Raw genomic sequence first — 13,329 nt, 5'->3', positions numbered from 1 at the left:
TTTCATTAAATACTTTTATATGCAAAATCCGATCCTGCATTTTGCTAATTCCTGCCCTCTGATGAGGAGAGTATTTCTTCGAAACTCCGCGGATTAAGGACTATCCACTTATCTTGTGTTTCCTTTTTTAAAATTAAATATGTTTTTAACTCTTTTTCAAGATGTCTTTTAGGATGTTTTATTAATCATTTGTTCATATATATATATATATTTTGGAATTTGTAGATTAGACCACAAATATGACAACTTAGCATTGCCAGATGTGCTGTAAAATCCTCCTCATAAGACTGTTGTTCCTGTCTTCGCTTGCGTCATTTCAGATGATTTACAAGATTAGCTTTTGACAGAAAATATCTGCCATATACAGTGCAGTTCAGTTCCTGTTGTGATTTCTCTAACATATTTTTGTTCTGGTTTCTTAAAACACGTTTTTAGACAGCAAGATTTACATGCTGCTCTTCAAAAATCTTACAACTTTATATATATATATATATATATGGCCTGGAAAGGCTACAGGAGAGACAACTGAAGCAACAGAACAGAAGCTATATATACAAATGTAGGCAAATTTGGGAATATTTTATTGGTTTGAAAATATAGGTTCTTTTTTACCAATGGTCATAAAATTTCAACTATAGAATATTATTGTAATCTTCAAAAAGCCTGCAAGTTTTCATGCAGTTTCGTCGCATAGAACCAAAGATGTGAACATTTCGATATTCAATTTGGTTACCATTATATACCACCTTTTTGACAATTTTATAAATTCTAAATCTCAGCGACTATTGATCAGAATTTAACAAACGAAGACTTGTTGGAAAGGTAATGACCTGGATTGTGTAGTGGGCTATGTGACATTTTCTCTTAAGGTTGCACATGCAGGGGATCATCCAGAGCCTATTTTTGGCACTTTTTTTTTTTTTTTTTTTTTTTTTTTTAAAACAGCTAAAACAAATGACTATGATTGAAATATTTAATGTTTCAATCATAGTCATTTTCTTCCCCCTGATTTTACATATGAATTACAAAATATCTGATATTTCTCCAAAACATGTGGCCTTAATGAAGGGGAGACTAAAACCTAAAACTTGCTGCTATGGTCTCAAATGATCTGATATAACAGCAAGGGGAGACTCGATTCCAAATATTTCTCATATGTTATATCTCCACTCTTTGGTTTTCATACATAAAGTAAATTTCACGATGTATAAGGATTATTTGATACTGGTTATATTCATAATAGTACCCTATTTCCAAATTAATTTTGCAAGGTAAATAGTATCCAGCAGGCTACCTTCCATGGCCAGAAGTTGAAATGTGATTAAAATTGGAAGGCTGGTTGCTTTTTAAGGGTGGATAGAGTGTTATGAAAGAGGTTTCCTGGAACTGGTCACTAAGTGGCAAGTGTCAATAAAATCTTGAAAATTCGGTGTTATTGTTATACATACGAGATGACTGAGCAATTTTTATGATTTTAGGTTCTAATGAACAGCTACAGCAGGAATTGGAATACACCCTACTAAAGCGTGATTGTCACAGCTGGTAAATTTCAAAAATTTGATCTGGACGTGAGGAAACTCTGGAAGAACAATATCCAATCACATTACTGGAAAAAAATGCCATCGAAACATATGGGATGCTTCAAACTGCTTTTGAGCTATCTTATATGAATCGAGTATCAGTTTTTGAGTGGCATAAGAGATTAAAAGAAGGCAGGGAGTCTGTGAACTATGATGAGAGGTGTGGGAGGAGCAAAGCAATCAGAACACCAGAGTTAATGCAATCTGAACGTGAGGACACTTTAGAAGAACGATATCCAATAAAATTCTGTTTTAAACTTGAAAAAAAAGCCACAGAACCGTATGGAATGCTTCAGACTGCTTTTGGACCATCTTGCATGAATGGTACACCAATTTTTGGAGTGGCATAAGAGATTAAAGGAAGGTAGGAAGTCTTTGAGGGATGATGAGAGGTGTAGGGGGAGTAAGGAACTCAGAATACCAGAGTTGATTGGCCAAATAAAGAATTTCATGGATAAGGACCATCGTATGTTTTTAGAGACAATGATTGCACAGTTTGATGTCAGTGTGGGAACTGTGTCACAATTATTCGCAATCTACTTTTGCGATCTACTGCTATGAATAGAAACCAAGAGATAAATTCCCCAGGAGAAGCATGCTGCCTCTCCCAGACCCAAGAAGGCCAGACAGAGCAAATCTACCCAGACTAACTTATGAGCATGTTGACAAGAAAGTTTTGGGGGAATTTAAAGTTTTTATTTGATATATTTTCAAATAAGATTTCTTTATAATACCTTTACTTTATATATCATTTTAAAGAGCGTTTTTCACTCCAATCATTTAAATTAAAATTGTTTTGAAACAATTATGTCTTTTCAGGATATTGAATACAAGATGGAAAAAAAAAGCAAATTTGCACAAGTTTCTTATTTCAATTCAAGCTAGGCCAAAAAGTTGCTGAAATAGGTTACAATATCAATGAAGCGTTTGGCCCAGGAACCACAGCACAATGGTGGTTTAAGAAATTTTTTGGAAGCGACAAGAGTCTTGAAGATAATGAGCGTAGTGCTCGGCCATCGGATGTTGACAATGATCAATTAAAAATCTTAGTCAAAGCCAATCCATGCACAACTGTTTGAGAACTTGATTCTGAATTAGGTATAATGTATACAACGATTTTCAACCACTAAAGAGAAATTTGGAAGACAAAAAAAAAAAACTTTATAAATGGATGACAACCAAAAGAAACGTTTATGCAACAAGAACGTCACGTTTCTTGATTGGGTCGTGATATGGGATGAAAAGCGGGTTCTTTACAACAACCTGCAATGATCAGCTCAGCAGGTTTTTTTGGGGTTTTTTCACATGGTAGTCACCACTTATCAAAGCCTGGAAGCCACTCAAGGATAAGGGTTATTGCATGTACAGTAATCAAGGTATAGTATCGTAGTAATCGTTAGTATTGGAGATTTGATAAAGTGTCTTGCTTAAGGGGGTGGTTCATCAGGAATTTGTTTATGTTGGACTTGAAGACATCCAAGTTGTAGTCAGGTGGGGAAACAGGCAAACAGAAGAGAGTTCCACAAGCGTGCACTTCTAAGAAAAAAGCTTTGTTCATGGAATGTACATTTTGGTTTTGGCACAGATAAAGAGCGGGGAAAATTTTTGACAGTGGTTTCAGCTAGACGGGTGTTTATCGTGAAAGATTGGCGAGTGAGTACCAGAGATTGGAGCTCAGATGAGCACTTGCTATGGAAATAACGATAAAACAAAGACAGGCTTGCAACGTTTCTTCTGTGGGAGAGAGGTTGCAGGGAAGAGAAAAGGGCATCCCTACTAAGCCACAAAATCTATTTTGTACTCTGTCAAGATTAGACACTGATGAAACTCCACGACACTTCCTGAAGCCGGAGTTGCACCAAAGGAAGATCATGTTGACTCTTTGTTGGTCTGCAACTCGTCTCATCGATTAGTTTTTTGAATGTATGCAAAACAATTACCGCTGAGAAGTACTGTCAGCAAATGTATGAAATGCATCAGAAACTTCAACAATAACACCCAGCATTAGTCGAGAGAGAAAAGACCCAATTCTCTTCCACAATGCCTGACCACATGTTGCTGAACCCACCTTGTAGAAGGTGAATGAATTGGGCTAGGAAACTGTCTCAGCCACCATACTCTTCAGACCTCTCACCTACCAACTATCACTTTTTCAAGCATTTTGACAACTTTCTCCGGGAGAAATGCTTCAAAACGTCTTCATTGCAATCAGAACACAAGATTTTTATGTTACTGGCAGAAGTACACTTGTTTTGCGTTGGCAAAAGTGTGTGGATCCTGATAGTGCTTATTTCGATCAATAATTTTTTATTTGAGCAGAGACATGTTCATCTGCATTTAAAAGTTGAAAACAACAACTTTTTTTTATCAAACCGACACATGCACTGTTTCCCACTAGACAGACAACAAATACTATGTTGAGGTTTTCAGGGAGATCAAGAAGAGATTCTGTTGGAAGAGACCAGCACTCTTCAAATCGGGTCAGTGGCATTTCCACCAGGAAAATGCACCAGTCCACATTTTCATCTTTTTCACATTTTCTATTTGACCAAGATGAGCATCAAGACAGTTCTTCATCCTCTCTATAGTTCGGACTTTGTTCACTGTGACTTTTGGTTATTCCCTAAGCTGAAGGAAAAACTTAGAAGCTGTCATTATGAGATAATTGAGGAGATGAAAGGATCACTGACCCACCCATGCAAGGGGACTTCCATGGGGCCTTCAAGATAAATCTTGAGTGAAAAACTATTCGTGTAATAGAAAAATGATTGCAACCTCTATCTCACAGAAGAGATGTTGCGAGTTTGTCTCTGATGTATCGTTATTTTCATGGAAAGTGTTCGACTGAGCTTCAATCTATGGTCCCCCCTCGCAAAACTTGCACAAAAAACACTCGTCTAGCTGTAAACACCATCAATAATTCCCCCCACTCTTTATCTGTGCCTAAACCTAAACGTAGATTCCATGAACAAAGCTTCTTTCTTAGAACTGCACGCCTGTGGAATTGTCTTCCGTTTTCCTGCTTTCCGGCTGACTACAATATGGTTGTGTTCAAGTCTAAAGTAAATAAGTTCTTGATGAACCGTTCCATATAAGTTATCAAATTTACCAAATTTTCATTACTAATGATTACTATATTATCCAATTTCTACTGTACACTCTTTAACCCTTATCCTTGAGTGGCCTCTGGGCCTTGATAATGTGGGGATGCCTATGTAAAAAAAAAAAAAAAAAAAAAAAAAGATATCCAATTGTGAAGAAGTCAGCTAATATACTTCCTCACTTTGGGTGTAGAATTACCGAAAGCAATAACAAAAGCAAATCAGTTCCATTAACTTTTATTGTTCGTCAGTATTTCTATTGTGAAGCCATTTATTGAAATAAAATAGAAAATGACAAAAGTATACAATAAAAATTAAAATGATAAAAATTTAACAAATTAGTCTTTAGTTGCACTTTTAATAACAAAATTTAAAATTACTGTTTTGGTCTGGCATTGCTTCATAAACTAAGTAGTTCATTACTTAAAAAGATTTTTTAAATGTGTTTCAAGAATTCTTTAAATAAATAAAAATAAAAAAAACTAATTTCAATAATTATTAATTAAAATAAGCCCGAAAAAACTTTTCAATGATTATTAACTAGAGAAAATGAATGATAAAAAAAAAAAGAAAAAACATAATAAAAAAAGATTACGTGCACAGGTGAGATACGGGTATGCAAGCAAAAATGAAGAACTGATTTGCCTTGTCACATCGGAAGTTAGGAAGTAAGTTAGCTCACTTTTACCTTTAATTGCGATTATGAAGTGTAGTTGCCCAAAGCAAAAACTGGCAACATCGATCCAGTCAGAGAAGCTTTGAATCATAAAGAATTCCAGGTAAAGAAAATTGAAAGCATTAATCCAGTAAGAATCAACAGAGTCAAGACAGAAAACTATGATTGAAGAATTTAAAAAAAAATTTGGTGTATTTTATAAAATGGTTCTGGTATCTGATTGCTTCATTCTTATCACCCCTTGGTTATAAACTTAATCGTCAAAATTTTTGTGAAAATATGCTTATACAAAAATTATTGCAGCAGTAAAAAAGTTTAAATGAAAAAAAAAAGTTTAAATGAAAAAAAAAAGTTTAAATGAAAAAAAAAAAGTTTAAATGAAAAAAAAAAAGTTTAAATGAAAAAGTTTAAATAAAAAAAGTTTAAATAAAAAAAGTTTAAATAAAAAAGTTTAAATAAAAAAAGTTTAAATAAAAAAAGTTTAAATAAAAAAAGTTTAAATAAAAAAAGTTTTAATAAAAAAAGTTTTAATAAAAAAGTTTTAATAAAAAAAGTTTAAATAAAAAAGTTTAAATAAAAAAAGTTTTAATAAAAAAAAACTTTAAATAAAAAAAAACTTTAAATAAAAAAAAGTTTAAATAAAAAAAGGTTAAATAAAAAAAGTTTAAATAAAAAAAATGTTGAATGAAAAAACTTTAAATAAAAAAAAGTTTAAATAAAAAAAAAATGTTGAAATGAAAAAAGTTTAAATAAAAAAAAGTTTAAATAAAAAAAAGTTTAAATAAAAAAAAGTTTAAATAAAAAAAAGTTTAAATAAAAAAAAGTTTAAATAAAAAAAAGTTTAAATAAAAAAATGTTGAAATGAAAAAGTCAAAGAAATAATTATATTTGATAAAGATTTTTTTTTATTTTACATTTGAATGAACAAAAGCCAAGTGTTCAATTTCCCCCAAAGATTACAAGCAAATGGGAAAAAAATGAGGCGAGAAACATGTGGACTGTTATCTGAAGTTTTAGGTTCTTATTTAGAATTCAACCTAAAAAGAAAATACAGAAAAATCTTTATGATGTATGTACCTGCCACAGAACAGAAAAATCATATTCCAAAGATCAAGTAGTTTTATTTTTATAAAGAAAATCAATTTTTAAACGATTAATGGGAATTTAGAAGCATGGAAACCATAATCTAGTAGTTATGAATTATTGAGTTATCTCCCTTTGATTCTTGATATTTTTTTTTGTATGGCATCTTCTGCCCATGACGGGTTCGCACATCAGGACCCTAAATTATTTTTTTTTAATTTTATTTTATTTTTTTATAACTTATTCAGAAAAATGGTTCCTCTGTATGTTTCTTTTAACAAAACTTATTTCTGTTCCAAAACAGAAATAGCATATGTTCAAAAAATTATGTGAATTGACCAAGTTTTTTTTTTTTTTTTTATATAGAAAAAAAAATTTTTTTTTAATGATTTGTGAAGCATTTTATATATGAAATCCGTAGCATTACAAGTCTGATCTTGCAAGTTTGAATTATTGTGGACTTATTTGCCTTTGTCTTTTCTTCAAGATGGGGATGCGAGACTTATTAAATTTGATTTTATTTAAAAAAAAAAAAAAGCTACTTGATCAATTTACATAATTTTTGAAATATGAAATTTTCATCGCATGACCGATATGCACATCAAAGATTTTTCTTTATTTTTAATTAGGTTAAATTCTAGAAAGACAATTTTTGTAATATAATACAAAAATTTAATTTTATAAAAGGAGTTGCTTAGAGAGGGGAAGGCGATTTGAGAGGAGAGATATGAAGAAATGATTGGAAAATTTATTCAAGTTCGTAGGAAGATTTTTCCTAACTAGACTCTTTTTTTTTTTTCTGGCCTCCTCCCCCTTGCTCTTCCCACTGCGGGGTCAAGAGATCCAGAGATAACTCCACTCCACCCCAACTCCCCACCTTATTTAACGTGAACTCCCACCCCAAACCCTTTTCTTCTTGGCAGACATATCAAAAATATAGAAAAATCTTTTTTATAGGCCCACCCCATTTCCTCCTTTTAAAAAAGTATGGATATTTTTTTCCCATTTCAATCGTCACTTTCATCCTTTTCATCTGTATTATTCGATTTTGTGTTTTCGCTGTCTTCTTTATCATCACTGCTGTTCCAATCATACTGAAAAAACAAAAATAAAAAAAATTATTAAAATTTATTATAGAAAAAAAGAAAGAAAAAAAGAAAAAGAAAAAAAGAAAAAAAAGAAAAAAAGAAAAAAGAAAAACAAAGAAAAAAGAAAAAAAAGAAAAAAAGAAAAAAAGAAAAGAAAAAAAAGAGAAAAAAAAAGAAAAAAGAAGAAAAAAAAAGAAAGATGTAGCCAACTTTATAGGTTACCCTTAGCAAAGGAAGAGATTTTCTTTTTATTTTACTAGCATTGGATTGTTTGGTTGTTTTACGGCATATCAACCCTTTTCAGGTTATTTAATGCCGAATCCAAAGATTTTGAAGAAAAAATTTTTAATAGAATATATTTGTTGTTTTCAAGTCAGTTTCTATTTAACCCATAGTTGGAACCCTAACAGGTACTACCACTCCGGGTCAGAGTGGACCTGGGAGCAATGGTAATTAAAGGGTGGCTCCACACTCCCCAAAGCCCACAAGCTGGGGCCTCACCACTGGCTATAGTTTAAGGTCATATCCAGGACCCCCATTGAGGGACTTTTACCCTCTGCAGGGGGGGGGGGGGCAGTCGGTGTATTCTAATGCCCCACCGACAGGGCCACTAGCATTGGAAGTGGTAAACTTCCTGTGAATACAATGAAGTGATGGCGCTGCCGCATGCTTTTGAAAGCCACACGCCAACAATGACTGTCATTTCGAACCTAAGTGTTAAAGACTTACAAGACTTTCTACAACCTAATGTCTGAATCCATAGAAAACCATTCTATGTTTCTGAATTTTTTAGATGAAGATTGAGAATGCGTATTATTTGAATTCCTCGGACTACTTATCTCATCTTAAACAATAAGTCCTGAGTAAGAATTCTTGTCGTAATGAATAAAATTTTTGGTAAAATTTCGTCCTGAATTACACTCTTCTGGAGGTCGAAAGTTAAATCCTCAGGAATGGTGATACTTAAAATACAATTACAGAAACAGAACTTTGGTGCCATTAGCCAGAAGCAAATCAAAAGCAAAATTTTGTACGAAAAAAAAAACAAAAATGCTGCATGGTGGACTCAAACTCACATTATCGATCGGACCACAACACAGATGTTACAAATTTAGCTTTTTAAAACAAAACAACTCTACATTCGCGATTTACAGTGTTGAAAGCAAGGTTTTTACCTGACCCTCCCACCCCGCCCCATTTCAAACGAAACAACATTTCTACATGAAATAATTGATGATTTTTCCTAATTTTTCAATATTATACGTCCAAGAGATAACTCTTTCTAACGATACCAGTTTTGTGCCTGTTTGATGCGGATGACAAGTATTTAGCAGACATACAAACACATGTCTCTTTTGGGCCACATAACTTTACTTAATATTTATATATTTAAAGCATGTATTTGTCAATAGATTTCAATTCCAAAAATTTCCTTATACAATAATATTAAAAAATTTTTTTAAATGTCTACATCATTTTTTTTTCCTACAATAAACTCACGCCATGATTTGACTTTTTCGAATAAATATCATTCAGTGTACTTGAAAAAAAAAAAAATCTTCTTCAGTGCAAGCTTCATTACCCTAACAATCAATGGTCAACAATTGTTGTAGCAAAAACATTAAAAAAAAAAATAATTAATAAAAAATGGATGCTTACCTCAGATTCTGACGCTTCAATATCATCCAAATTATTCTTTAAATACATATCTTCATCTGAAGATTCTAAAAAAAAAAAAAAAAGCATTAAACAATTAAAACGTAAATATATCAAGAGAAAGGACCTGTAACATAACGGATAAAGTACTTGGTTAAATCTAGTTGTAACTTACACTCGTCTGGAGGTTGAATGGTTCAATCCTCAGTGCGGGCGATATTTTAAATTCAGTTGCCAATTATTTAGGACTTCTACCAGGCCATGGCTAACAAGAACAAGAGTACACTACCACTGGATTTAATAAAGAGTTCCGTTTAAAATTCCGTGTAGATTCTAACGTTCAACAAGATATACTTGAAGAAGGTTGAAGGTTCCTATTTACAATGCCTCTCGACGGGAAAGAGTTGGACACCAGTGTCATTATTTAACGTCAAGAAAAGGAACAAAAATTTTTTTAATTATCTCACTCGTGAAAGATTTCTCCTCCACTGAACAAGAAATGGAAATGTAGCATCTAAAGAACAAATATCGGCCAAAATGTCGCAAAAGGAACACGCAAAAACAACTGTCAGAATTATTTTTTTATTTTTTTAGAATCCTTTCAGCTGACGCTTCATGATTTATGTTTGCTGACTATTATCCTTATTTTCATAGTTATTGTTGTTTTCATGTTTCGGCCAACTCATCCTTTGGCCTTCTTCTGGTGATTAACCGCAAGGGGATAGGAATGCCAACTCTTGTAACTTACCTCCTGTAATTAATGACTTCCATAGTTGTTGTCTAACCACCTTTCGGCCAACTCATCCTATGGCCTGCTTGGGTAAGATTGAAACCACTATCTCCAGACAATGCTCATCTAGAACCGTTGAGACCCAATGCCTCTATCTAATGCGGCATAGACCTCGATCTCGTCGCGGCTAATCACGTGAAGAAGGCCAGAGGACGAGTTGGCAGAAATGTGGTGAAAACAACTATAAAGATGAGGATAACAGTTTGCAACAAGAATGAATGTACTTCCAGAATAATACCAATTAAGATAAACAAAGCTTTTAGATTTTACTAGCGAGGGGTACCCGGCGTTGCCCGGGTGTTTGGAGGTGTGTGTGTGGTTTTGGGTAAATCAAAACTGGGGGGGGGGGGGAATAAAAAAAATAAAAATAAAAATGTTTTGGTAGGTAAGTATGAGGATCAAACCCGAACCCTTGAGGCAAAGTTGTAAATTAAAGTGTGAAAAAAAAAAAAAGAGTGCGACGTTAACCATTTGGCCACCGTGAGATACTAACGGAAACACGTTTGATTTTATTTAATTACTTAAATTAGCAGGTGCACGTTTTAATGACTTAATGAGGTCAACTTTTGACTGTGGGGTAGCATTTCATTTGGTGCGGGAGTGCTTTTTTTTTTTTTTTTTTTCCACCCCAAGACGTTGGGGGTAGGGGGAAACAGCTCCACTTGTCGAAATTGAATAGCAATTGTCTTCTGATATAAGGAAATAATATTTCCACATTGATCAAAGCTGATCGCTTTCGGACATTTCCGGCGATCAAGATCGGAAAAATGCCGCCAGAATTAGTGTCGCTTTTATTATAGAAAAAAGTCTAATCCACATGCGGCGACAAATGTTGAATATTTATCTTTTCGAAATCGAGCAAATTAAATAGACAGGCGAGCTCCGTTGTTAACTCGGAGATATTATGATTTATATGTGATATAAAAAGTTTTAAGAAGTAGTGAACCGACCGACAGTCTCTGAAAAAAGCCTTTTGTAGACATACAGAAAAAGCAAACACACATGCATACATATTCGCTTTTATATTTATAGATTTCAGTTACCAGCGAATTTATATGAATTTAAAAAAAAAAGAAAAAACAGAGTTATGTGAAATATTCATGTTATTCAATCAGGGCAGCAAATCGAGTTTTGGTTACTTATTTTGTTTTGAATGCAGGTTTTATTTCGAACTAGTGGAATCGCTAGCCAGCATCAAATCGACTATCTCATATTTTTTTTTTTTTTTTTTTTTTTACACAGTGATCACCACTTATCAAGGCCCGGAAGCCACTCAGGGATAAGGATTATTGCAAGTACATTACGTTAGTGTGGAGATTTGATGAAGTGTTTACTTAAGGGGGCGGTTCATTAGGAATTTGTTAACATTGGACTTGAAGACATCCAAGTTGTAGTCCGGAGGGAAGCAGGCAGACGGAACAGAGTTCCACAGGCGTGCAGTTCTAAGAAAGAAGCTTTGTTCATGGAATCCGCGTTTTGATTTAGGCACAGATATAGAGTGGGGGAATTTTTTTACAGTGGATTCAGCTAGACGGGTGTTTTTCGTGGAAGATTGGCGAGGGGGGACCAGAGATTGGAGTTCAGACGAGCATCTGCCATGGAAATAACGATAAAACAAGGACAGGCTCGCAACGTCTCTTCTGTGGGAGAGAGGTTGCAGGGTAGAGAAAAGGGCATCCCCCACTAAGCCACGAAGTCTATTTTGTACTCTGTCAAGGCAGGATATTCTATGAATGTGAGAATGTGTGGAGGACATTTCTCAACATATATATTTTTAATTTACAGACTTTAAATCTGGTATATAGGATATTCAGATATGGGGAAACTTTTCTTCTTTTTTTTTAAAATGGGTTTTCATCTGGAAAAAGGGTAAAAATTGAAAAATTTGTACATGGAAGTCGTCGGATTTTTCTGTTTGCTGTTTCACGAATGTGCAGGCATGAATGGTTCACATTATAGATTCCTTATAATTAAGTATGAGTAGGTTTGAAAACATGCTTTAAAGTGCGTGTCATGCTGGCCGAATGATTATCATACTTGACTGACTGTCTCTAGGTTTTGGTTTCAATCTCAGCTAGAGTATTTTTTCTTTTACTTTACAAGTGGACTGTTAAGAAAAAAACAATACTCCCTTGTACATATCTCAGTTTCTGTATGAATTAAACTATAATATTTATGGGCATTTTATGACCGGGCAATGCCGGGCGGTCTGCTAGTATTCTACAAAAGTGAGGATGTGTGCGCGAGGACACTTCCTAACCTATATACTCAATCAACTCTTAATCTACAGACTTGAAATTCGGTATATACGATATTTAGACATGTAGAAAACTTTCAAATCTGTTCTCGTCCAAAAAAAAAAAAAAAGGCTGCGAAGAAGTCAAAATTGAAAAATTCGTAGATGGGAGACCACCGGATTTTTATCTGTGTTTAACTGTTTCACGACTGCGCATGCAATCGTGACATATGACAGTTTCCTTGTGTTAAGTAGGAGTTGGTTATGCAATGTTCTTTGAAAGTTATGTCAAGCTGGTTTAATGGTTATTGTACTCGATTCACTGTCTTTAGGTTTTTGATTACGATCTCAGCTCGATTTTTTTTTTTTACTTAGAAGTTAATGGTTTAGAAAAAACATACTTGCATGCATGTGTTTCAGTCTCTGTCCGTTTCTTTATTTTTTTTTTTTTTTTTTTAAGAATTTAACATTAAATTTAATACCTACAGTATTTTTGTTTATAATAAAAATTCTGCATTAATTAAAATATAATATTTATGCATATATTACACCAGTATATCTATAAAAGTGAGAATGTGTGTGTGTGAGAGGACACTTAAACCTACATACTCAACAAATTTTAGATCTACAAACTTGAAATTTGGTATACAGGGTATTCAGACATGTGGGAAATGAATCGGTTTTCATTCGGGTCAAAATTGAAAAATTGGTACTGGGGGGGGTATCGAATTTTTATGTTTGTCAGCTATTTTACGACTGTGCATGCATGGTCTTGAAACATGACAGCTTCCTTATGTTAAGAATAAGTAGGTTTGAAAACACTTTTTAAGGATCGGTGCTGGCATATAAGACGACCCTTAAAGTTACAAATCATCTTTAAAACCAATATTTCATAAGATACTGGATAATGCAATCTCTAGTCTAGGCTAAACAAACATGATTTCATGATTTAGCAGTTGTCTTATACAACCGATATATGATAAATTTATTAAATAAAATTTTATACCTCATCTTATATAATATATAGTATTTATGCATATTTTACAACTGGGCTATGCCAGGCAGCCTGCTAGTTTTGCATATGAAATTTATTAATATTATTGATTTTAATACAAAAAA

At 33.4% G+C, this 13,329-nt stretch overlaps 1 protein-coding gene across 1 annotated transcript in view; it reads right to left on the bottom strand.

The window, feature by feature from the left end:
- Window positions 1-6,239: 6,239 nt before the first annotated feature.
- LOC145256459 (WD repeat-containing protein 43-like) overlaps window positions 6,240-13,329 on the bottom strand; it is an 88,449-nt gene continuing 81,359 nt past the window's right edge. The window contains exons 16-17 of the mRNA XM_080115388.1: window positions 9,188-9,252; window positions 6,240-7,534 (exon numbers count right to left, since the gene is read on the bottom strand). Of these exons, the coding sequence (XP_079971514.1) occupies window positions 7,448-7,534; window positions 9,188-9,252 (152 nt within the window). The 3' untranslated portion in view covers window positions 6,240-7,447. The remainder of the gene's footprint in view (window positions 7,535-9,187; window positions 9,253-13,329) is intronic.

Source organism: Euprymna scolopes, chromosome 32, assembly GCF_053919585.1.
Source record: "Euprymna scolopes isolate OS-2025 chromosome 32, ASM5391958v1, whole genome shotgun sequence".
In the NCBI taxonomy this organism is placed as follows: Eukaryota; Metazoa; Mollusca; class Cephalopoda; order Sepiida; family Sepiolidae; genus Euprymna; species Euprymna scolopes.
This window is presented reverse-complemented; position numbering and strand designations above follow the sequence as displayed.